The sequence below is a fragment of the Pygocentrus nattereri genome, chromosome 24 (genome assembly GCF_015220715.1).
Source record: "Pygocentrus nattereri isolate fPygNat1 chromosome 24, fPygNat1.pri, whole genome shotgun sequence".
In the NCBI taxonomy this organism is placed as follows: domain Eukaryota; kingdom Metazoa; phylum Chordata; class Actinopteri; order Characiformes; family Serrasalmidae; genus Pygocentrus; species Pygocentrus nattereri.
In genome coordinates, this window is record NC_051234.1 from 27,114,654 (window position 1) to 27,141,818 (window position 27,165).

Below are 27,165 nucleotides of genomic sequence, written 5' to 3' on the forward strand. Positions count from 1 at the left end.
CTGAAAGACGCAGCATTACTAAGTTAGGAGAAAAAGGAACACACTGAAATATGGTGAGTCGCCCTCTAATGCCTGAAATCATTTAAAAGTCAGAGGTACCATGATGGATTTGGTGGGAGTTTTTTGGATCACATCACACATATTGGCTCAAAAAGAAGGTCTGACTCAATGTTTAGGTCTCAAATGCCTAATCTATATTGTACTGATGAAGATATGACAATAGTAATTTACTTGCATTTTTAGAAGACGCGACCTTCACCAAGTTCGACTGAGTTCTCTTCAAAAACTCTTTCAACGCACTCACAAAAATCATATTCATCCATGATCATGGGGGTCTGAAGCACAACCCATGTTACAAAATGTTCTTCCACACATTGTGTACAATAACCTCCAGAGAGGGCTCCAAATCCCCAAATTTTACATAGTGTTGCTTTAAATCAGGTGTGTCCAATCTTATCTGCAAAGGGCCGGTGTGGCTGCAAACTGACTGATAAACGAGTGGAATCAAGTGTGTTATTCTTGTCTGGAAAGAACAAGACTGGACATTTGGTGGCCATTTGATTGGACACGCCTGCTTTAAATGTTTAATTGTTGATGTGTACCATCACCAGCAAGCTGACAGAACAATGACAGTATATTTCACAGCAGCACAAACATGAGCTATAACACAAACAGAACACTGCAAGAATTAAGTGCAAATCATTATTGAAGGACTCAAAAACAGCAAATATTAAATATATCTTACCTGAAGCTTTTAATGTGTACAGTTGCTACAGGGCTTGGAAATGGATGTCATCATTCTGCCATATGGGCATGGTTTGTTCTTTACTGTGAGAGTGTAAAGAATTTGCTTATTTATTACAGTTTTTCAAGCTTGTCATCCTTCATATCGTATAAAATAAAAATGAGTGTCTCTTAACCAAATCTAGAGTGATGTCAAACAATGATACAATTATTTACAAACTCCAAAACAATGAGTGGTGTAATGATCTGGACATGCTAACACTTCCTCTTTCTTTCACAGATTTTTCCTGGCTGGTGTGAGGTTTATGTGTCTGTTCCATTCAGTGGAACTAAAGTTTTAGGCCACTCAAAGACCATATACAGTTTACAAACAGTCCCTCGGCCATTGGCATATTTACCTCAGTTAGCTAACTTACTGACATCTTTCACTCAGCGACTGGCAGATTTTCCTCAGTTAGTTAGCTTACTGACATCTTTCACTCGGCCGCTGGCAGATTTAGCTCAGTTAGCTAACTTACTGACATCTTTCACTCGGCCACTGGCAGATTTAGCTCAGTTAGCTAACTTACTGACATCTTTCACTCGGCCACTGGCAGATTTAGCTCAGTTTGCTAACTTACTGACATCTTTCACTCGGCCGCTGGCAGATTTAGCTCAGTTTGCTAACTTACTGACATCTTTCACTCGGCCACTGGCAGATTTACCTCAGTTAGCTAACTTACTGACATCTTTCACTCGGCCACTGACAGATTTAGCTCAGTTAGCTAACTTACTGACATCTTTCACTCGGCCACTGACAGATTTACCCCAGTTAGCTAGCTAGCTTACTGATATCTTTCACTAAAATCCTAAAACCTAAGATCTATAATCTTCGAGATTATATATGAACACAGAGTCCGGTCAGCTTGATAAAAAAAGGGGTAAACACAACACAACAGCAGGACGCAAAACTCAGGATGAATAATGTAAGACCACCTGAGGCTGTATGTCCACTGTGCATATTAGAACTAGGCCAGTCACGAGCCAATCAGAGAACATCTGGTAATGGTTAAATTCCATCATACATGTACAGTGCGCTGATAATAATGAACACCTGAATGTGTTTGTAGTAAAATGCCTTCCCTAGTATTCTTAGCATTATTTACAATCTCAGAATTTGAGGTATTTCCACAGAACAATGAGTTCCACGATCAACTGTGAGGGGTATTTTTGAAAAGTGGTAGTGTTTAGAAACCGCAGCAACTTGGGCACAAAGTGTCAGACGTAAAGCTCCAGAGTGGCTCACTGAACACTGAGGCCCATAGTGCATGAAAGTTGCCAACACTCAGCTGACTCTGCAGAACCGTTCCAGCATGACTGAGCACCACTGCACAAAGCAAGGTCCATAAAGGCCTGGCTGGGTGAGTTTGGTGTGGAAGAACTTGACTGGCCCACACAGAGCCCTGACTTCTACCCCATCAAACACCTTTGGGATGAGCTAGAATGGAGATTGCGAGCCAGGCTCTCTTATCCAACGTTAGTGTCTGACCTCACAAATGCTCTTCTAAATGAATGGGCATTAAATTCCCACAGACACTCTCCAAAATCTTGTAGAAAGCTTCAGAAACTGGAGCACCTGGAGGACTCCCATGCTGACATGGAGAGAACATGCACACTCCACACAGAAGGAGAGCCTGGTCAAAATCGAAATCATATTTAGAAGTTGTAATTGTATAAATATCAGAACTTACAGGTTAGTTAGGTCACATAGTATCGGTACTTAGAATCGGCTGATGCTTAAGGATTTGATATCAGTATCTGTATCTAAAGGGGAAAAGTAGTATCGGTGCAATTTATCAACCTACACTCTATCTGCCTAACTAGAATCTTGTGGTCGAGTACCACAGACAACTGTTTTTGCAGCCTTAGAAGAGAAATGCTGTGGAACTGAAAGATACTTATAATGGAAGCCAATAACATCTTTTACATCAACACAATCACTGTGGAAATAATGGACACATTTCAGTGTATGTGAGTACGCGAAGTGCCCCAGTAATGAATGCGTGAGCCCTCCATCTGTTACTGGGTGAGTGTGTTTATAGTCCAACAGGCTAAAGCAGTAAATGTTCACGCATGGCCAAGTTGGGATTGCGGTGAAAAGCATGGCAAATTTTTACAGTAATCTGACTTGGCGGAACATCCACTGCATGCAGTAATCTTCTGATCGCTCTGAGAAATCCACTTTGCACCTTGTTATCGTGGAGAGCCTTCATTTGGTTTCGGTGATGACAGCAAAGCCTGGGCTTTTCTCTAGGAGAAAACAGGATACACATATGAACCTGACTCACAGGCGGTATCTTCACCAGCCCTGAGCCGCAAGGCCACAGCATTAACCAGAATTAGAGCAGGTTTAGGACTAAGCCCTACTGACATGGTCATTTGCAGAGGTGCCAAGGGGAGCATTTGATTTCCGCTGCATGTACTTCAGCATAACTGGGTTGTTATTGCTTCTTCTGTAATGTACATGAAACTTCAGGCTAAGGATGGAGCATCACTTGAGAAGGAATGGCTTCTGACACACAAAACAGGTCACGTCCTCATTACATGACCCACAAATCTATATACGTAGTCGTCATAGTTTCTTTCTTGCTTTTTTTGAAAGTTTCACATGCGATCACCCATCAATCCACACAGTCCGTATACAGCAACTAAGGTGCAAGAGCAGGCTGCTTCGAATTCATAGGCATGACTACAGCGGTGTTAAATTGTCTAAACTGAGTAGACCAAACAATAAAAATGGGATGACCTGACCAGTAACGTAGTATTTTTTGACTATTTGCTGTTTGAACACACATTTTCGTATACTTTTGTTGGTGTTTTGCTGTGTATACAGGTGCTGGTCAACGAATTAGAATAATTTGAAATAGTGCAATCATGAAATTCTTTGAATGCATTTTTTGTGCAGAAAGCAAATCAGGTGTTCACCGCACCTGTCCTACTCGTTAGACTAATCACAGAACTCGTTACCTGTAGAAAATTTGCTCAGCTGAGCTTTCCAAAAGGCCCATTTAGGCCATTTAACTGTGACACTGTTGTTTTATTGAATTAGAATAATGGAGTAACCGTTTCATTGAATTAGAATAAATGCTCGAATTTTTGTTTTCTGTGAAGAGTGTTCACTGTGCAGTATAAAGTCAGGGTTGAGTAAGCCAACAAGGCTTGACCCAAACTAAAATTGCTGAGCAGCTCGGCATCAGCCAGTCTTCCGTCTGCAAAGCTCTCAAGAAAAACTGCAGCAAGCGCACCAACTGTTCCGGCGTCCGAAAAACTTCTGCTCGCGACAACAAGCAGCTGAGAAAGATCGCAGTCAGCAACCGGTTCAAGTCCACTTCCGAGCTCACCGACTTGTGGAACAAGCAGACCGGCGCTGACGTCTCCAGATCAACCACTTACCGTCGTCTGCACGAACTCGGCTTCAAATCTCGCGTTCCAGCAGAAAAATTGATGCTGAACAAGAAACAAATGGAGAAACGGCTGAAGTGGGCCAAAGAACACAGCGAGTGGACTGCTGAAGACTGGCAGAAAGTGGTCTTCAGTGACGAATCACGCTTCTGCATCTCCTTCGGTGACCAAGGTCCTCGTGTCTGGCGTCGTGGTGGCGAAACCTACAACCACGAGTGCGTGAAAAGATCCGTCAAGTTTCCCCAGAGCGTTATGGTCTGGGGATGCATGTCCGCTCGAGGTGTAGGGAAACTCTGCTTCCTCAAGAAGACTGTCAATGCTGCCGTATATCAAGATATTCTGGAAACGTTCCTGATTCCGACTGTTGAGGAACAGTTCGGCGAAGAAGACTTCATATTTCAACAGGATCTTGCACCGGCTCATGCGGCAAAGTCGACCAAAGATTGGTTCACTAAAAAACAGCTTGAAGTTTTGGCATGGCCGGCCAACTCGCCTGACCTCAATGTCATTGAAAACCTTTGGGCCATCGTCAAGCGGAAAATTCGCGACAGAAAGCCTACTACGCTGGACCAACTGAAGCAGAACATCGCCACTGCCTGGGAAGCTGTGAGTGCGGAAACTTGCGACAAGCTGGTCAAATCGATGCCGCGGAGACTTCAGGCAGTCATACAAGCCAAGGGGGCAGCCACAAAATACTGAGAAAGTGATGATTGTAATTATAATAAAAATTATTCTAATTCAATGAAACGGTTTCTCCATTATTCTAATTCAATAAAACAACAGTGTCACAGTTAAATGGCCTAAATGGGCCTTTTGGAAAGCTCAGCTGAGCAAATTTTCTACAGGTAACGAGTTCTGTGATTAGTCTAACGAGTAGGACAGGTGCGGTGAACACCTGATTTGCTTTCTGCACAAAAAATGCATTCAAAGAATTTCATGATTGCACTATTTCAAATTATTCTAATTCGTTGACCAGCACCTGTATATGACAAAAATGCATAAACTCTCTTTAAAGTGCCCGTGAAAACAGAATTTACCCATAATATTTTGTCTGATGTAGTATGTGAACATAGTTCAAGTTTCAAAACACCATTAACTCTCCAGTCCACATATGGAAAATAAGCTGCAAAAACAGGCCATTTAAAACGATGTCACAAAAACCAACACATTAACATATTTCCACCTACTTTTATTCAACCTACTGCAGTTTAGCTTCTCCCAACTTACAGTTAAGTGTAAAGTTTAAGAACAACACAAGGCAGCCAATCAGAACAGGTCATCTACATATATCAGTGTTAAAAAGTAAATAAAAAGGCATATTTAGGTTGGAACATTAGAAACCATCAGTGGACAAAATGGAGAAAAAGACAATTACAGAATTTGGTCCCTTTAAAAATAAAAGGCAATCTCTATAGAGAAGTAGCAAAGCCACAAAGAAACTCACACAGGCTTGTTTACACAGGTATGACGTGATCTGGCTTTATTGTTCTGGACGCAAAAATACAGGTGCATGCACGGTAAACAATAGCATAAATATCGTCTCAAAAATAGGACATCCATTCTAATATATTCAGTCAGCTTTGTGAAATGTACAGCATACCAAAGCTCAGCAACATTCACCAATGGCGCCGTGTCAAAGGCTGCCGCTGCCCCCTGCTGGTGATATGTGAGTAGTGGCGTCATATGGAGTCCATCACTGTAGTGTAAATGCAATAGCAAATGAGAGACTGAATATCTCTCCATGACGAATGAAGAATTGTCAGTTTCCTGAATAAACTATCAGACCACAGGCAGGTGAAAGCAGAACTGTAACTGAACTTCTAATAAAACCAAGCCTAAAAAGTTTTCAGTCTTCACATACACAAAACAATATATACTGCACTTGAGCAATTGAGATATGAACTATTGTTATTTTCCAAACTATTTTAAATTATATTCCTAAATAGTACAGTTGCTAATAACAAAAGTGGTTGTCTTGCATACCCTGAAACACCATGGTCTTGACAACTCAAATGGCTAATTATGGTTCTGCTGCAACTTTTGCCACATAAAAAATAACATTAAAATATACATAATATGAAAGCATACATCATATATCACCTTTGGTTACTGTGAATATTACAAATGGCAAGCCTGGTCATCACACAACACTAAAACTACACTCCTCATTATATATATATATATATATATATATATATATATATATATATATATATATATATATATATATATATATACACATATATATACACACACACATATACACACACACACACACACACACACCCCTGTTGTGTAGTCAGTAATCCTTCAGTGTAGGGGGGCATTATAATGCTCTTATCAAGCTTCATCAAGCCAGTAGCTGGCAATTAAATGTCAATGATTACACAATAACAAGAGTGTATGTAGTATTTTCAGAGCATGTTTATGTTTGTACATCATAAACAGTTACCTAAACACTGGGTCTATAACATGCATAGTTTCTTTCAATACATATAAATAACCTCAATCATAAGATCACCAATGAGATCTGCTTCTGAAATCTAGACCTTGGGGTCTGAAGATTGAGTCTGCATGAGCAGTGCTTACAGTCTTATGGTTTGTGTTTTGTGGATTTTCTAAGCAAATAAGTTAACATATCCCCTACAGAGAACACACTTCGGCACATTTTAATGTACGATTACTATTTATTTGTTGAATTTAACATATTGGGGGGAAAAAACAAAACGTCATCGGTGCAAACGCTATGGCACATTTTCTATTTTATTTTTACCATTGTGCTAAACTCAGTAAATAAATAGCAAGTGTGCAGTAAAATGGAAAGAAAATGGTCATGTTTACGTGTGCTCTCTGTGGAGGACCGGTGACTTATTTTCACTTTGAAATTCAACTGAACATGTCATTCGGATGGGGGGGTTGTAAAACTGTTGCATACTACTGTATTAATGTCACTTCTAGCCAGTACACTGCATTGAGGCAAAAGATGCTAGCTGGTGTCTTCATATCAACAAATGAATTGCAAAAGATTATAATGAAGGAAAAAAAAGAGACAAATAAATACAACACATTAAAAATGAGCTAAAACCATGGCAAATGCTTCCAGACTAGCCACTGCTTAATGAAATCGTAATGTGCAGCCAGTTATATACAAGCTAGGAGCTTAAATAAGAGCATTACAGGGTAGGATAATGTCCCCCTGTAATCAAGTGTTACTGTGTAGACTCTTTACACAGACTTTGCATTGTGGATTATGTGTTTCCACTTGTCTTTGGTAGAAAAAACAGCATGACCCTTAATATCGCTGTAGACATCCCTGAGGACCAATACACAAGGTGAGGACTTCCAAACACATAAAAGCGTATGACAGTCACTCAACATGTAGCCCTTCAATGTTAGAATTAAGGTGTCCCACCAAACATGATGGAGAGTGCAGTGATCTCAGTCTAGAGTGTTCCATCAATGCATCATGCCTGGAACCACTTGGAATTCACTGCAATACAACGTTCCAGTGTGGTGACCGTTGTGGTTCCCAACTTTATAGATGTGGTTACATTGGCAGAAAATCAGTCACATGGTTACTGGTCACTTACATGAATGTGAGATGAATGTAAAAACATTTAATCTACCAAGAAAGTGATTTTGCTCACTTAATTTGGCAACACAGAATTGAACAAACAAATTTGATAAAGTCATTGTGGTGGACACGGTCAATATAAGACCAGGAATTAATTAAATTAAAAGAGAGACCATTTGGCCAAAGCATGGCTCAGATAGCAGCACTCAGCTAGCTAGCTTACATCATTTTACGTGAAGGCAGTGAAAGGCTCAGGCCTGAGGGTGGGCGAAATGGCAAAAATATAGTGGGGAAGGGGTCTAAAGCACAACCCATGTTACAAAATGTTCTGCATGTTGCATGCAATTACACATTTCCACCAGAGGGGTCTCCAAGTCCTCAAACTGGCATAGTATAGCTTTAAGACACCCAGCGATTCAACGAGGGGATCTTACAGGAGTATTAAAGTTAAACTCCAAAAGCTAAATAGATAGCATAGTAGAATTACTACTACTACTACTACTACTGTATCGTCACTGTTCAAAGAGAAAAAAAAAACAACAACTCTATACTATGTAAACATGGCAGTTGTCTTTTACATTGCGTACATTTTCATGACAAATGGATGAGTAAAATGGTCTAAAATCACTGGGAATAAAACTTCACATTACTCTTACCTAAAAAGTTAGGACCATTTTGCTTTCTTACCAGTTTGGAAAGACAGTTTTTTGGCAGCAACAATAGGAGTTGGCTAGTATTCTATCACTCTACAAAATTAGGCCTTAAATTAAACAAGTAATAATTCAGTGCTGCACTGATGGCACCTAATGACAAAGTAGATCGGATGCTGCCAGGGCGGACCAGCTTGGCAGGAGGGGAACATTCGGTCACCACACTGGATTAATCTAGATACCATGAGGGGGTTCTTAATGGAAACATGGCTACTCAGTGTGTATATCTCACTCTCTCCCTTTTCTCCCTCTCTTTCACTCTCGCTCTCGCTCTCTCTCTCTCTCTCTCTCTCTCACACGCACACACACACACACACAATTTTTGGCCTGTTGCAGTCGTTGGTTTTGGCTAGACTCTTAAAAATAAAGGTTTCTGCATTGTTCTCTAATCAGTCTCTAATCAGAACTGAAACTTTACACTGTAAACTGGAGGTTTTTAAAAGAACCTCGTTAAAATACACTGGAAGATTCTTTGGTGAACCAGAAGAAGCACTTGTATGGCATCACTTCAAAGAACCATTTTCGGTACCTTTATTTTTAAGAGTGAACTTAAAAAGTGTTCATGTAACAAGTAAGGCACAGACAGAATACAGCTTCATCAGCATTTGAAGGCACTTTAGATAGAGTCCATTAAAGCGCATTAGAATGCAATGCAAAGATACACATCCAGTCCATTACTGAGACCTTAACCTTGCAAGCCAGATGACCACCGCACCTACAAGTCAATCGGGGATACAATATCCAATGACACGGGAAACATTTGCACATCTACACAGGGCTCTGCCACTGGATCACGTGACACATCCTGGGTTAGAAGAAGCCCAGAAGCTGGAGGAGGTGCACAGCACCCGTCCATACCAGACTACTGAAGACATCAACACCGGCGGCCAACGATGGAGAGTGGAAGAAGTCCGGACTTTAAGGCACACACTGGAAAAGCCCTCCTAAATCATGAACTGAGTGTACCCCTCAGCTCCTGTGACGATGACATCCATCCAGATTCGCATGGCCTCAGGAGAAGGAGCCACCATGTAATACACACGATCATGAGTCTTTACGCTGAAGGTTAGGGACGGGTTTGGGCTCTGAAGAGGAGGCAGAAGAAAAAAAGAAACAAACATTCAGGCCACAAGGGGGCAGCAATATTATGAAAAAAGGACTAGCTTTTTAACCCCTTAAATCTGAAGCGTTCACATTCAGACCCACACTTCACTGCTCACAACTTATAGTAGTTTCACAGAGCATATAAACAAAAACAATTACAGTTCTCAAATCGACATTGACAAGTCATATGCTAACATTTTATACACCCCTGAAGAAATAATGTTCTGTTTATTCTCTAAAGTAAGTTATTCCACCAGTTTCACAAAATATCTTCATAATTAAACAGTGAAGACGCAAACTAAGCCATTCAGAGTTTTTGATTTGAAATGCTCCGTTTTACAGAAACTAAGCCAGGTCAGTGGTGGTGCTAGGAACCAGATGTCTGAAGTGTTTAATGCCTCTGAAAGCTCCCACACAGAAAGTTATTGCATGAAATAGTTATGAATACGTTGACTGGAGTCTGAGGCATTGCTTTCCAATAGTTCTGAGAGAAGGCTTCAGCCAAAAATCTTTCATGGAGGAGAGGTACATGCAGGACGTTGAAGGACATTCAATCAGTATTAGAAATGTTGAAATGTTACACAGCCTACCTTGTGTGCATTCTTTAAATGGTCGTAATACACCTCCTCAATAGCCTGGAAGTAAATAACTCCTTTCAGCTTGGCCTCATGCTTATCTGGAACCACAGCAAAGACATTAAACCAATATTAATTCACTATAGACTGACAAGATCTGACAAGATGCTGCAGACTCGTGGTCATGTACATTAGCCTGACCTGCGTAGTAGGACAGTGTCCTGCGGTTGCGGTCAAAGACAAACCAGCGCTTCTTCCAGGTCTTGATTTTGCCACCCATCTTGATGAGGAAGCCGCGGCACGTCTTCTCCGTGATGGACACATGGTAGCACGTCTCGATGCTGTGGCCGGCCGACTCGATGTGTCCCCGCAGGTCAAAGTCGTCCTTCCTCACGGGCAAGTAGCGAGTAAGTGGCCGAGACTGGACGGGCAAGAGCAACCGAGGCACACAGAAAGGCACACCGTCTTAGACAAAGTGATTTAAGTGAGTCTTGTCTTTTTTGAAAATTGTCAACATTGAAAGATGGTCTGGCAAAAAATCTTATTTATACTTTTCCTCTTACACCTAATGTAGTCAATCAGCCAAACTCAGCTTGCTTTTTTATTTTTGGACTGGAATGATGAGGCAAGTGTAGCTAAAAAGTAATGAAAGCTGTTTTCCCTAAACAGCACTGTCTAAACCGCAGGCCTCAGTTATTACACTCTTGCCTCAGAACATGAAAAGTAAGTACAGTAGACAAAAGCAGAGACAAAATCCACTGTTTTTCTTTATGCGGCTCACTTTTGTCCATTTTATAAATAACTCTACATCATACAGTGTCAGAAACTACATAGGTAAGTCTATTAGTGATGACTTAAGGGGCCAATATTATTAAAAAACACATTTTCCTCACATTTTGGAAATAAAAGGCTTTACTGCTTTAACAACAGTAGAAGTAGTGTTATTATATTACAATAGCAGTGTAATTGTATTGCACTTTTCCCAGTGCTTTTAGTCCACATATGGAATATAAACTGCAAAACAATCCATTTTAAACTGATTTATTGGTGAAACTCAATGCATTTCCTCATACCTGCCTATTCAGCCTGCAGCAGTTTAGCTCTGCCTTTTCACAGAGAAGTTACAAGTTAGTGTTTCAGCCTGCACTGCTTTTTGACCAATGCAAGGCAGCCAATCAGAACAGAGGTCATTTACATACAGATTTTTATTTCTAAGGGTTAAAGAGAGGCTGGCAAACAGTGAGGAATAATCAATTTTGATTGGTTTTGGTCCAGATATTCACACAGATGTGAAAAAAATGGAAGCACTTTATAACAACTTGACAGTTTGAGGTAAATATGTGATGCAGTTTCTACCATTTTACCATCTGCGAATTTTGTGGGCTTTAACCCAATATCAACCTCATAGCTTCACTGCAAAACTAAAGTGCAAAGCTGAAACTGATCAGCTATGCTTAGGGTAAAGTGTTAATTGTGTAAACGTTTTTCCGTTCACCAAACTATTGCTTTTCATCGTTTCTCTCACCTGGGCCCTCTGTTTCTCCCGTAGCTTCACCTCCCTCTCAATGAGTTTTTGCCGTCTGCTCGTTTCCTCCTGGAGCCGTTTTTCCAGGTCTTCTCTCCTCCTCCGCTCTTCCTCCAGAGCCTGCCGACGCACCTCTATCTCCCGCTCCTGCATGACAAGTAGAACACAAGGAATAAGGTTGGACAGAATCAAACTCTCTTTCTCATCTCCTCCCTACAACAAATATTCTGACATTTTATATATCCCTAACAGATCTGAATATATGTAAGTGGTGTGTAACCTTTAGGTGCTCTTGACCGAACAAGACTGATCTATTTAAGTACACATGTTAAATGTTAAACCCAGCCTTGCAGCTGAGAGCTTTACTTAAAACCCCAGAATTAGCACTATTAGAGCCTCTGCAGCCTCCCATGACACACCACAGGAAGAGTGGCTGATTTCCCACAGTGCTCAGGCCCAGTTTGTTCCTCTTGACCGGTGAACTTCTAACAGAGTAAATAAGCTCGCAGTTAAAGAGCTGTAAAGCCCTTTAGCAAAGAGGGACTGGTTTCATGTACGGGTTTACAGCCCTTGGCTGAAGTGTACTGTGGTCAGTAAGCATCAGCTGTACACTAAGCCTATTCAAAACAGCTGATTGTCCAATCTTTCATCTAAAATCAAGGGAGTTTATCTGTCACCTATGCTACACACTTCACTATTAGCCCCTAAGGATTTCTACCAGATGTTGGAACATTACTACTGAGGTACTGATGTTGGGTGATTAGTTCTGGATCAGAAATGCCACCCTAACTGTATTTTTTTGGTGCTCCATCACTCCATTGACCTGGCTTTCACTGCTCCACAGCCTAAAAGTGGTTGGTATAGAGTAGTGGGTGCTCTCCAAACAGCAGACTGAGGGTCAACTCCCTGCCTCTACACCCCATGTGTCAAACACAAGGCGCGCCACACAATCCTGTCTGGCCCGCAAAAGCCTTTTCATTTTCTATTAATATTAGCCTGTTTTACAATGCGCTGTCCCGTAGTATAATGCTGACAAAAAACATTCTCAATCAAATGTGCAACTAGTTTCAGAGCATTAAAAGTTTAAAATGATACTTATTTTTGTACTTTTTATTCATATGAAAGGTCACATTATCAGGAAATTTGAGCTTTTTGGCATGTTAGCGAAGATAATATTAGCACTGTGACCAATTCGTTGTCATTTCTAACCTGACTAGTTTTAGCTTGCCACATCATCAGCCAGCTTTGCCAGCGAAATATTTCTCAATAGGTTAAACTGAATGTAAATGTTCTGCCAACCTAGCAACAGCTGCTAGGAAAGAGTTTGCTTGGCTAAACCGGGGGACATAACATTATACAAAAATCTGAGTCCTGAGACTCACCTGAGACATTGTGTTCTGCTAGTATATATCATATACACATTTTTTTAAACTATATGCATTTCATGAATAGATGACTATACTATAAAGCATCCTATTTATCCGTTTCCAAGTAGTTTGGAATCTTAGGCTTACTATTTAATCAAGGCTATTTTCTGGTTTAGCCTTTAAGCTTTTAAGTTTAATCAAGAGCTGTAATACTTGTTTTTCTAAAGCAACAAAGTGAGAAAACCAATTACAGTTAACTTAAATAATTCAGATCGGCTCAAATAGTTGTTACCAGGTGATTATGTAATAATTGTGACCGGTAAATGTTCGTTCCACCACTGCATTTGAGTTGAGGGACGAGTATCTTACTCTGTGCTCCAGCAGCCGGTGTTTCTCGGCTTGAGCCTCGCGCAGAAGCCGCTCCATCTCTTCTATTTTGGCTGTATTGGAGGTGCTGGCACTGTAGAGAACAAATGAGATGAGGCTTTATTTTCTCCTTCATTACTGCAGACCTCCCATCCGTAGACAATACGGCAGTATGACACCGCACATGAGCTGCAATGACTCGCATAAACATCTTCAGTTCACGAGTTAACACAGACACACACACACACACACACACACACACACACACACACACACACACAAAGATGCTCATCCGTTTCAGAATGCAGCAGGAATCAATAAAGCTGGTCAGTGCTGGAATGCATTAGAGCCCAGGCGGCGAGCCGGAGCGCAGACCAGATTCAGATTCCGATGCTTTCCATTCAAACTTCAAAAGCAACATGTGGAACATATCGAAGCTGCCCCTCCTCCCCCTAAAAACCTGTCCACTTTCCCCTCCTCTTTCTCCTCTAAACTCTCCGTCTCCCCCCAACCTCTACAGACCCATCCCTCTCTGTCCAAATCCTTGCTCTCAACCTTGACAGGCCTACCGGTCAACAGTCTTGCAAAAACAGAAGACTCAATCAGACAGCGTGTTCCTGGAATTCAAACTCATTGCTTCAAGTGAGTTTCACTTTTCAATAGTTTCCCCTTTATCCCAAATATAGTCAATCATCCAAAACATGTTTATTGTCTGAAGTTTGCTTTGCTTAGTTAGTTTTGCTCATTTGCACAGAGGCTAATGAAGCTCACAGCCCACCAGTTAGCACTCCATGACTAAAGGGTCAAACACTTGCCTCTGTTTGGAAAAACAGGCTTGGTTAAGTGGGCAAAAGGACACTGTGTAGGAACTAACAGTAGTAGCGGTCATGAATTTTGTCGATACTTTTTTCTCTTCTTATAGCTAAAAACTTTATTTGTTAGTTATTTGTTTTTGTGGTTTTTGTCATAAAAAGGCTCGTAGGTAAAAAGACTTTTAGCCCAGTTATCACTTTCATTTTGCCTGTGACCTGTTGCCCACATGAGGGGATCTGATTGACTTACTCTCGTATGGAAGCCCACTCCAGCCAGGTAGAAGAGGGGGAAAAAATCCTATCGCTGTTGTTGATACAACTCCAAAATGGTAACTTCACAGCAGAAAGTAAAAAATCTACTTTACTTTTAACACAAGTCAATGGAACCAGACCTTTCTCCAAGCCATTTTGGGCCGTTTCTTTTGGTCCATTCATCATGAAGTTTACAAATGGCAAAAACTGAAACTGTTTTGTTCCAACAACAGGGATCTGCTTCCCCCCCATGTTTTCTGTATCTGGTAGCAGTATGCCAAAATATTAAGTTAATATCTTAAAATAATAACTTATTTTCTTGAGATTGAGATACTATGTCCATGTCCCTCTTTGTCACTACATTCCAAGAAAGTAAGCAACTATTTAATAAGCCATCATGACATACCACAATAGTATTCTGAATCATTATTTCAAGAAAATTAGTTATTTTATGTCATTATTTTGACACAGTAAGTCACTATTTTGTCAAAATAAACTTATTTCTACGTAGTACTTACATCAGTAGTTTGACAAAACAATTATTTCATCACAGTGAGTCAACAGGCCAATAAAAAGGGTCAGTATTTCATTCCAAGTCAACATTTTGACATACTGCTTCCAGAAACAGATGTTCTCATCTTCCTCATCTAGGCTTCCATACCATTCTTCTCTGACTGCAGGCGCGATCCAGGGCAGGTGTGAATCTACCCTGAACACCAACACCGCAGTTATGTAATGTAGCTGTGAGAGCACCTACTCTGCGTTTGACGTCAAACTGTTTGCCGTTAAGTGACCCCTAATTATTCTAGTACAGTGTAATCACAGCTTCGCTACCTAATAGTTACTAACAGACACAGACAACCAGCCAAGCCGCAGCAAGAAACAGTCCAAACCAGCATGTAGACATGACTGTACCACTCTCAAAATCCTTTGGCAAGAGTAGCTGTCTAACAACAGACAGACAGACATAAATCCTCAGTCCTGTCTTTCCTCCCTTCTTTTCTTTTCCTCCTCTCTCCATCCAAGCTGGCATGCATCTTGCACCCAGCATGAGGCTCAACATCTGCACACCTCCTCTCTCCTCAGCTCACACAATCACCACTGAAGCATTTCTTACCTGCGACGGTGTAAATGAACCGTAGTCATGTCTGCTCTAGAACCAGCAGAACCTGAAGAAAACCAGCTAGAATGCACTGCAGTGCAGCAGCACAAAGAACATGCATCCACCCCGCGCTCTGCTGTTGATTACATTCAAACTGGGGGAAAAAAAATCCTCAAAATCTGCTTCCTCCTGCTCCTGCTGTAATCCGAGCCCCCCTGTCCCGGGTTGAGTGATGAAGGGGGGGGACGTGCCCCCCACCCCCAAACATAGGTCCTGATTCTCTAGAACTCCAGCCTCAAATCCAGCACACGCTTTACATTAATCCAGCATATCATTCATATTACACCAGCAACAGACCCCAGCTCACACGCACATTTGTTTTTATACCTTGTGAGGACGTGGGGCCCCATATATACCACTGGTCTACATATTGTATCATACATGTAAGTACCTCTAACTGTAATTTTTTATTGACCCAAGTCTTAACCTTAACCTCAGTCTTAGTAACCGAAAACATGCAGCACTGGCCAGACAGTTTACAGCAATAATGCATGTAGATTTTGTTAAAAGCACCTTTCTGTTACTGAAAAGATCATTTAGCAGAGTTTTTCTCTGGTTCTCCAAAAAAAAAAAAAAAAAAATTAAGGATACTTTTGTCCTGGAAAGGTACAAAAACAAACACACACACACACACACACACACACACACACACACACACACAACATACACAAAAGTACGCTCAGCATTAGCACAACTCCACTGCTGTAAGACATGATCTCATACAGGCTTGTGTCACGTTTCCTTTTCTAAAGCTTCCTCAAGTAATCACTCCAAACACAGCTTTAGAGTGAACTGTACTGCAGCTATGGTTACATTTTTGCCTTTGGTCTTTGGTGTAGGAGGAGACTTTTAAGGGAATCTTGGGTGGCAAAAAATAAAATGGATCTCTGACTAAATCAAGCTTCACCTCTCACTCTGAACTGGAGCTTTTACGTTCAACATATTCTAAGAGGAACAACTTCATCAGAAAAAAATATACTTAGAACAGCTGAAGGTAAAAGAGGACGGCCAGGATGAAGATGGATGGATACAATCAGAGGAACCAGCAATTAAGAAGCATGAGGATCTAAACAGAACACAGGATATGCTGGAGGAACGCTATCCATATAATTAACAGAAGTAGGAATCTTGGACTTGACGACACATTTTTATTGTCCATTTATTATTCATTAAAAAAAGCCCATCATGCTCTATAATACTATAGATTATATTATAATATAATCTAAAATGCATAATGACACTGCAATGCAAAACTGTGACTATGTGCATCGTGAAGAATGAGAACATTCATTCTATTGATTATGGCATCTAAACTAAATCTATGGCAACTGAAAATCAATCAATGTTGTTAGTAAGTTGCTCAACAATATGATTATAGCTATTATTTTTCTTCATTCTAATTTTGTACAAAATATTGTCAGAAAGACCCAGTTTTGCAAAATCAAATCATGGGTCCTAAAAGAAGAAACCGGTTGCTGCAGCTGTAAATGGACAGGAGCTGAAGTAGGTATAACAGCTAGAGTTGTTAATTGTTCTAATAGGCCAATAGCAAAGGTCCAACTGACCACAGAAATAATCATCAGTTCCACAGCTTAGAGGTGATGCTTCTCATATATTGAATTTCTGCCGTTTCCATGCAGAAACTAGAGAGGCCGACCTGGAGATGTTGTCAGGTGAACAGGCGGAGATGCTGGTCTCCATGCTGTCAGAGCTGTCCACGCTGAGCGTGTCGAAGGCGTGGCCGTTGTCACGGTAACCCAGAGAGTCCAAGTAGACGTTGGTCTGTGAGGCAGCACGGCCACTCAGCTCATTCAGTCTTGACCGGTTCTCTTCCCCAACCAGCTGCTGACTGTAGCCTGAGAGAGAGAGAGAGAGAGAGAGAGAGAGAGAGAGAGAGAGAGAGAGAGAGAGAGAGAGACAGAGAGAGAGACAGAGAGAGAGACAGAGAGAGAGACAGAGACACAGAGAGAGACAGAGAGAGAGAGAGACAGAGAGACAGAGAGAGAGACAGAGACAGAGAGAGAGACAGAGACAGAGAGAGAGAGAGAGAGAGAGGGAGAGAGACAGAGAGAGAGAGAGAGAGACAGAGAGAGAGAGACAGAGAGAGAGAGAGAGACAGAGAGAGAGAGACAGAGAGAGAGAGAGAGAGAGAAGCAGAAAAAGGAAGAAAAGAGAAGGAAAGAAAAAAATTTAAGAGATAAACAATAAAAAGAGTACAGTGAGAAAAAGAAGAATGAAAGAAAAAGTAGGAAGAAAGATAGTACAAAACAGAGAACAAGGGAAAGAAAGAAAAACAAAAAGGTATAAATTAAAAAAAAAAAAAGAGTAAAGGGTAAGAATAAGAGAAAGCACGAAGAAAAAAAAAGAATGAAAGAGAAAATAGGAAGAAAGATAGTACAAGACCGTGAATGAGGGAAAGAAAGATGAAATAGGAAAAAAATGAAGGAAGATAAAAGGTATAAATAAGAGAATAAAAAAAAAAAAGTATAGAGAGTAAAAGCAAATGAAAGAAGGAGTAAGGAAAAAATGAATGAAAGGAAAAGAAAGATGGAGGAACACAAAAATGAGGGAAAGCAAAAGAAAAAGACAAAAGAATAAACAAGACGAAAAAAGAAGAGACAGTAAGAAAAGATAAATGAGTGAATAAATGAATAAGAAGCGAGAGAATGAACAAAGAATGAGAGACAAGAAAGGAGAGAGAGAAATGAGGACACGAGAAAGACAGAGAAAACGTGAGAGAAGCAAGAGCGAAAGAGATTAATGCCAAAGAAGTGTTCAAATCTAACATCAGACATATTTAATACACTCTAGACAGAAAAGAGTAGAAGACCTGAAATCAAATCAGGCTCTATTCCATTAGCAGTGACCCTCTAACCCATCCGTGGACCTTTCCTGTCCTTCCTCTCCACTCGTTTACCTGATCGAGCAGCGGGACCTTTCCCTGGGGCCCATACTTCTCCATGCTTGCCGACCAGGCTGCTGCCCACTGCCTGAGCCAGCGGCCCCTCTCTGTCCTCACACACACTGGCCACCGTGCAGCACTACACACACACACACACACACACACACACACACACACTGAACCTCAAGAGAAGCTAATACTAAAACTGCTGTCTTCGGCTTGGAATCCACAACATTAAAGAAGCAGTACGAAGCTCACAGACCGTACATGTAGCTCCAGACTACGAAGGTAAAGAGGTGTCCTATGGGCAGACTGGTCTATAGGTCAGCGCTGGCCGAGTGCGGTACGTGTGAGGATGGCTCCAGCAGATGTGTGACCGCAAAGGAACCTTGATATGGATCAAGCAGCACAGGCATGAGGACCGCCCCGCCCTGCTGATGACCCGGCCCAAGGGAACCCCAGATAAACCCTCCACCACGGCACAGCTACACTCTACTAAAAACTAATGCTCTAAAATGTCGGCACAGATGTGAAGTTCTAGGAAAAATAACACTTTGCTGATACAGAATCTTTACATTTTGTGGAGGTTCCTTAAAGATCTTTGCCCCATATACAGCACTGTGTAAGTCAGACCTACCTTCATTTATTTCATTTCCACTCTAAACATCCATCTTGTACAAGTTATTAGTTTTTTTCGATGCGCATATAAAAAAAAAGAGAAAGTCAAAGGAAAATCAGGTAAAACAAACAAAAAAAACTTTTCCATCCATCCATCCATTTTCTAAGCCGCTTCTCGAATTCAAAAAATGATTCAAAGATACCAAAAAATGGGACTCCTAAAAATCAAACAAGGCCTGGAAGACCATCAAAACTGCCCTCATCAGATAAACAGCACTCAAAGCCTTCATCTTTGAGAGAGAGGAGAAAATCAAGCTCCACTGTTGCTTCAGAACTAAAGAAATCCACAGCCAAAAAAGGAGAAAATATGAAAATCAAACTAAGAAGCTGCTGATGTTCTCAGAACAATGGACTGGCTAATCTGAAATGTGTTTGGAAGTACTGAGATCATGGGAAGCAGCAAATGCGACCGACTTCTAAGACCTTAGAGGTATGGAAAATATCTCTGCAGAACTGAAACTGTAATAAAGGTACGGATACAATACAGAAAAAACGTGATCATATTTAGTTCATGTCATTTTCTGTTAAATGTTTTCCTCTCGTTAACTGATGCTGAAAAATGTTAACTTTTGCCATTATGACAGACAAATGAAGGGGGATCTCTAGCTTCGGCACAGCACCGTATCTCATTTAAAGATCAGACTTTATTTGGATGCTCCCCTATAGATGATCTACAGAAACTTAAATTATTAAACTTTCTGGTGATACTCAGTTGAGTCTCAACAACATTAAAGTTAGGCTTAGGTTTAGGATTAAGTTAAGTGATACTTTTTTAAATCCCACAAACGCGGAAATTCCTCCTCCGCATTTAACCCATCCGTGAATTGAAACATCACATACACACACTAGGGGGCAGTGAGGACACTTGCCCAGGGAGCAGTTGGGGGTTAGGTGTCTTGCTCAAAGATAACCTCAGTCATGGACTGTCGGCACTGGGGATTGAACCGGCAACCTTCCGGTCACAGGGCCAGTTCCCTAACCTCCAGCCCACAACTGCCCCCCAATAGGTTAGGAGTAGGTTTAGGGTTAAAGTTAAGCTTAGGCTTAGGTTTCATATATTCTATTAGACTCAACTTCAAGTTCAGTCGCATTTCATTGATATTTAGATGAATGTTAGTTAAAGACAGACTGAGTACCCACAAAGCATCTACAGTGGACCACCCAAATAAAGTGTTATTGATTTTTTTTTAACAACCATTCACTTAAAGGTTCTCCAGGGAACCAAAAATGGTTCTTCTATGGCAGTGCAGAATTCTAGGAAAATGTTCTGAGAAGTAATGGAGAGATAATGGATGTTTCTTATCTGATTTGCAGCACTGCTAGGGCCACATTTAGGACTTGTTAATTGTGAAGGTCCACTGTGTGGTGAAAACAGGACATGAATGCCCATCTTTAACAACACCAGAACATTTCCTGCCTCTCATCTTACGGACATTCTTCCGCTATCTCGGCAAAGGAGTAAACAAATCCACAAAATCTCCGCCCTGACACATTAACCCTTCCACACCATTTAGCAACAGCTCAATATGCATTATATTCTGCCATCCTGTAGTACAACACTGTTAGTCTGGACACGCCTACTAGAAGAGTTTTTTTTTATAGTTACTATATGTTAGTGATAAAGAAATCCAAACGATTTTCTATTTTAGGTTTGTTTAAAAAGTAGCTCCTTTCATTGCATAATCTTTTCAAAATCTAATCTAGCCCTTCATCAGCTGTCAGCTCAATATTTTCGGTTGGCTGAGTTTACTATACACAATTGCTCCTGTGAAAAGAAAGAGTTCCATCCAACAGATTGTTTTGTTTGTTTGTTTTTTTTTAACAGGATGTTTTAATATTTCAAAAAGTTTGCAGTTCAAAAGTGTGAAAAGGGGAAACTCCCAACAAAATTTTATAAATGTGGATCAAACATTTTTCCATTTACCAATTTCCAAAAAAACCTATATCGGAAACTTTTATCCATCAAAATATAGCACATTTATGCAAAATTAAGTGCCATGTAAAAGATTCCCCTCAATAACAAATAGGTTTCATAAGGAAAACTGCCTCTTTTCAACATAACTGTTAAATAAAATTAAATAAACAAAATTTCCTTCGTGGTAGGTTACGGGGAAAGCAGAGAAGCCAAAAGTTAAATGTGTAAAAAAAAATAAATAAATCAAAACTTGTGACAACAGTTTTTGCATGTTTAAAGTATTGCTTGCAGTTTGTGTAGAAAGTCTATGGAAATGTAGCGGATGTAATACTTTGAGTAAAAAAATGTCCATTTCAGACATTTTATTACCCTAAATGTTTAAAATCTAAGCCTTATAAAGAATCTGTGGGATGAAAGATGAAGTTCTAAACATTCTGAGATGCTGTTTTAAAAGTACTTTTAAAAGGTTTTGAATTTACATTTTTTTTTGGAATTTGGAGGGAGCATAGTATTATATTTATACTTATCCATTTGTGATAAATTACAGCACATTACATCTCAATATGCCTTTCTGACCATACTCTGGATATAAGAGACTGACCAACTACATGCCATTACAAAGACAGCATGAGTCCCGTTCAGTGTGAAACACTGAATAAAAATTTTTGTATTCATTGTTTTTCATAGTATTTTTAAAATGGTGCACTACTGATTTTTTTTTGTTGCTGTCACTCATCAAACCTTGGAAAAACCTAAATATTGCCATACTTGTATTGCCATATCGCCTACCCTGTTTGAAAGTAAGTTCATACATAGTGATCAGCTTCACTATTCAGAATTAAATCAAACATTTAAGCGATTGAGTCTTTTATTTATAATGTGAGGCATTCAATCAAACGGTCAGTACCAATCAATTTAAAATGGCCCTTTGCTGCGCTGCCAGTAGTTTATCTGAAAGAGATGTACATAAGGTAGACTAGGCATGGTGTTAAAGGTTGGGTATTGAATGTCTCACCACTCTCTCTGAGAATTTTGACTCTGTAACCATGCCCAAGGCTCTCTGACAGGATGCGGTATCCTTGCCAAAGAGTCCAGTTACTTCTCAGCATGTAAACTACATCTTCGTTCTGCACTCTCTTCAAACTTCCATGCGCATGTCACACACAGCGACCAAAAATACACCCAAAAAAGAAGAAAAGCCCAGCAAATCCTATATAAATAGAACAAAAACATTCCAAGATTAAAAGTCATGTGTGTTATCCACATTTCATACAAGGCACTATCCTTGTATGTGTTTCCAAAACCACAATCCAAACCCCAAATCTGACATGCACTATACTGACCACATACAAACAGACTCTCCCACTGCAGAGGCACTGAATTCAGTCAGAGAAGCTGAGCTGACAGTGAACTAGGGCATGACCGATAAGGAAATTTTGCTCCCATTATTGATACCAATTATAAGGAGTTAAAAATGACAAATAATCGGTAACATCAGCTGATATAATTCCATAATGGTCATTAGTTTTGATCAAAAAAGTGTTTTACTGTTTCATAGAACTGTCACTTGTATATGACCATTTTCCAACCTCACTTTATCCCTCAGAATTAAACTAGCTTTTTTTGTTACTGTGCCTTTAAGACTGACATATGTAAATTGCCTTTGTTCTGACTGGCTGCCTTGCATTGTCCCTTATTCAAAAAGCTGTCTGAATGGGCAGGGCTAAACTGCTGAAGGCTTAAAGGTTCAGTACACAATTTCAATCCAAAACATTGTCAAATTCAGTGAACGTCTCCTCACACGGGCTGGACCTAACCCCCAACTGCTCCCCAGGCGCCACGGATAGGGCTGCCCACTGCTCCGGGCAAGTGTGCTCACTGCCCCCCAGTGTGTGTGTTCACTAGTGTGCCTTTATGTGGATGGCTGAGAAACAGCCACAGAGGACACAATCTGAAGAACAAAGATTGAGAAAGAAGTTCTTAAATCTGTTGAGGGTGTTTCGGCTGTGGAGAGACCTCTGAAAGTTGACGATGCCGTAGTTGGATTCCTATTCGCATTTTCTCATTCCACCTTAAAGGGTGCAGCAGTTCCACTCTGGCGCCTGAGGCACCTGAATGTTACTGCTGCATCACTTATTGTGGAATGGGGAAATTCAAAGACGCTGAGGTGGTTACATTAACCTACTTTTGCTGTGCCACAGAACCAATAGGGCAGTATTGTTTTGTCCCACTAATGTTTGTGATAGGAACTGGTTACCTTCGCAAAAGCAGCTGTAGCTACGGTTCTAACTTGCTATAGTGTTAACCCACAACCTAGCTAATGTTCGTTGTTAGTAAGCTAATGCATTACTTGCTGTGTTTGCTCTAGCAGTATGTCATGGTATTTGTCCATACAATGTTTGCAAAGGACTTTAAGGCCATGAAGATTTCAAATATAAATAAAACTACCAGGTTTGTCACCCCTGTGTTGTTTGCCTTGTCCATGAATTTGGGAGATGGAGCTTCTGAGGGAGCACCGAAGGAAGAAATATATTTTTCTCACTGTTGAGTTCAAATATCAACAATCATTCTCCAGAATCGTATACTGCGCCTTTAATAGGCGGATATATGTAAATGAGTTATTTTCCATGAACTCAGAAAATCAGTGGAAAGACAGCAATTAAAAACAACAAATACTGTAATGCTGGGGGTGGAGCTTTCCAGAATTCCTAACAGTCTTATTGGTTACTGTTAAGCTTTTCTTTTCTTCATCTCTCTACACAAGATTTTTTGGTGTAACATGCTATCCTAATATTAAATGTAATCAATCTGTAACCTTAATATTAACCAATTTCATCTTCCAAATGTATCAGCTATGTAGTCCACTGGCCGCTGAGAAATTCCTGTTGCGAGTGAATAAAATGAAAGCTGTGTGCTACAATTGGCACATCAGATTGATGTGCTACAATCCTAAATATATCACTGCAGTGGAAATTGTGTTATAGCTCTCTACTGTGGGCTATGAAGAGCTCAGACACTGGCCTGCCTTTCTTACACTTGCCTGCAGGAGGAGAGATTGAAGACCCAAGATCAGATGATGTCATACTTCAGAAGAGAATAGTACTATATTATTATGTGAAACGTTGTGTGTGTTTGTGTGCGAGAGAGCGAGAGAGAGAGAGAGAGAAAGCCTTACCCTTGTGCAGACGGCGTGTGTCCGTCTCTTTAGGAGACACTGTGAGGACCCGGTTCAACACACTGCCGCAGCTGGAGCTCTGAGCCAGTGGCAGGTGAGACTGAAAACAAAGTAAGTAAACAGTGAGGAAATATCTTTGACACAACAAGGTGTGCTTTCTTTTAAGACAAAAATATTGTAACCACGCAGGAAAACCACAAACAACAGCTACCAGCAAAATAGTTATGACGTTTTACTGTTAAAATCTATATCTATATATATCTATATATCTATATCTATATATATATCTATATCTATATATATATCTATATATCTATATCTATATATATCTATATATCTATATCTATATATATATCTATATATCTATATCTATATATATATCTATATATCTATATCTATATATATATATCTATATATCTATATCTATATATATATATATATATATATAGATAGATAAAAACACACACACAATATTGCCAAAAGTATTCGCTCGTCTGCCTTCACATGCATATAAAATTGAGTGAGGTCCCATTCTTAATCCATAGGGTTTAATATGATGTCGGCCTCTGTAGCTAGAACAGCTTCACCTCTTCTGGGAAGGCTTCCCACAAGGGTTAGTACTGTGTTTATGGGAATTTTTGACCACTCTTCCAGAAGTGCATGTGTTCCCACAAAGTTGGGAACATGAAATTGTCCAAAATCACTTGGTCTGCTGAAGCATTAAGAGCTCCTATTACTGAAACTAAGAGGCCGGGCCCAACTCCTGAAAAAACAACCCCATACCATAATCCCCCCTCCACCAAACCTTACACTTGGCACAATGCAGTCAGACAAGTACCATTCTCCTGGCAACCGGATTGCCAGACGGAGAAGCAGGATTCGTCACTCCAGAGAACATGTCTCCACTGCTCTAGAGTCCAGCGGCGGTGCTTTACACACGACACACTGCATTGTGCCTGGTGACGTAAGGCTTGGATGCAGCTGCTCGGCCATGGAAACCCATTCTATGAAGCTCTCTACGCTGTTCTTGAGCTGATCTGAAGGCCACATGAAGTTTGGAGGTCTGTAGTGATTGACTCTGCAGAAAGTTGGCGACCTCTGCGCACTATGCGCCTCAGCATCCGCTGACATTTTCTGTCAGCATCCTCTGTCATTTTACGTCGCCTACCACTTCGTGGATGAGTTGCTGTTGTACCCACGTACCCATTCTTTCACTAATATTTGTAGAAGCAGTCTGCAGGCCTAGGTGCTTGGTCTTATATACCTGTGGCCATGGAAGTGATTGGAACACCAGAATTCAATTATTTGGATTTGTAAATATAGTGTATACACACACACACACACACACACACACACACACACACACACACACACACACACACACACACAGACACAGACACACGATCAACAAATGCATTAGTTTTAGGCTGTGTTTTCTCCATCCTTTATATCACTTGGTTCATTTTGCTAAGGACTTATCGTAGAAGGCGGGGTCAGGTACCACCAGGGAAAGTGTGGGAGTATGTGAGAGCTTGCAGAGAGAGTAGAGAGATGTGAGACATGAGCCAAGTCAGAGAACTAGATGTTACAGATAAAACCTTTTCTTATGTATGGTGTGGCTGTGGCCAACAACAGCTGGAAAACAAAACCAAGACTTATGCGACTCTGGGGTGGTCAGTCCATTGTTCTGAGAATATCAGCAGCTTCTTTGTTTGATTTGCAAATGGTCTTTTTTTGGCTTTTTTTTCTTTTTTCTCAGTAGGAGCTTCTTGACAGCTACACATCCTTGCAGACCCAGTGTGTTGAGTTTTCTTCAGGCTGTGGATTTTTTCAGATCTGAAGCAACAGTGGAGCTTGATTTTCTCCTCTCTCTCAAAGATGAAAGCTTTGAGTGCTGCTTATCTGCTCATTTCTTTAATGATGCAGTTGTTAAAAGCCCAATTTTCTCTATATCTTTTAAACATTTTTTTGAACTCTAATAGTTGGAAACTCCCCCGCGACCCTGAGGGAGAAGCAGCTTAGAAAATGGATGGATAGATGGATAGTTGGAAACTTCTGGTTTTTTTTTTTTTTGACTTCCCCTCTCCTTATGCAAAGCAGATTATTTTGGATCTAATGTCATTAGACATATCTTCTGAAAAAACAGGAAAATGACATCTATTGGCTGTTTTGACTGGAAATTAAATAAATGAAATCTCCACCTTTCCACAGTTCTGTATATATACTACATATGAGATACATTACAAATAGGCACCCACATACACATAATATATGAGGCATATTATTACATACAGGCATTTAACACATATGGAGCATATGTATGACCCCATGTTCGAACAAAATATCTGTGTGTGTTTCTCACTTTTGAAGGCATGTTGCGGCCCAGTGTGGCACAGCTGAACTGAGGGTTCACGGCCGGCTGCGTCTTTTTCCGAGGAAGCGTGTCGCACAAATGTCCGTCCTTACCCAGCCTCCTCCTTTCCTCCATACTTCGGAAATGCTTAGGAGAAAACACACGTGCAGAGGAAACAATATCACATGAAGTCACACTCACCTGTACGCAGGAACACACACACAGAAAGCACACGTGTTTTACCTGCCTGTGGCGTGGGTGCTTTTTGGCAGGGAGAGGTGGAGGAGTGGAGTCAGGGAGAGGAGAGGGATTGAGGTAGGTGACCATATCCTCCGGCCAGTGCACAGAGGGGGGTTTAGGAGCAGGGCGAGAGCATGCAGAGAGAGAGGAGGAACACGGAGGACAGAGCAGCGAGCAGGAAGAGACACAGAGCTTTGTAAAGAACAAGAAAAGAAGAACAGGAAGAAGAAAGAAGAGAAAGATGAAAGTCTTAACCCCTATGACTGAACA

At 40.6% G+C, this 27,165-nt stretch overlaps 1 protein-coding gene across 4 annotated transcripts in view; it reads right to left on the reverse strand.

Annotated features, from left to right (window-relative positions):
* Positions 1 to 6,591: 6,591 nt before the first annotated feature.
* The window catches only part of phldb2b (pleckstrin homology-like domain, family B, member 2b), an 85,705-nt gene continuing 65,131 nt past the window's right edge, over positions 6,592 to 27,165 (reverse strand). For all 4 annotated transcript variants that reach the window (XM_017716258.2, XM_017716266.2, XM_017716249.2 and 1 more), the window contains 8 exons: positions 26,665 to 26,802; positions 24,303 to 24,402; positions 17,290 to 17,488; positions 13,410 to 13,500; positions 11,674 to 11,820; positions 10,350 to 10,569; positions 10,164 to 10,249; positions 6,592 to 9,554 (listed from right to left, as the gene is read on the reverse strand). In XM_017716258.2, coding sequence (XP_017571747.2) covers positions 9,414 to 9,554; positions 10,164 to 10,249; positions 10,350 to 10,569; positions 11,674 to 11,820; positions 13,410 to 13,500; positions 17,290 to 17,488; positions 24,303 to 24,402; positions 26,665 to 26,802 — 1,122 coding nt within the window. In that variant the 3' untranslated portion in view covers positions 6,592 to 9,413. The remainder of the gene's footprint in view (positions 9,555 to 10,163; positions 10,250 to 10,349; positions 10,570 to 11,673; positions 11,821 to 13,409; positions 13,501 to 17,289; positions 17,489 to 24,302; positions 24,403 to 26,664; positions 26,803 to 27,165) is intronic.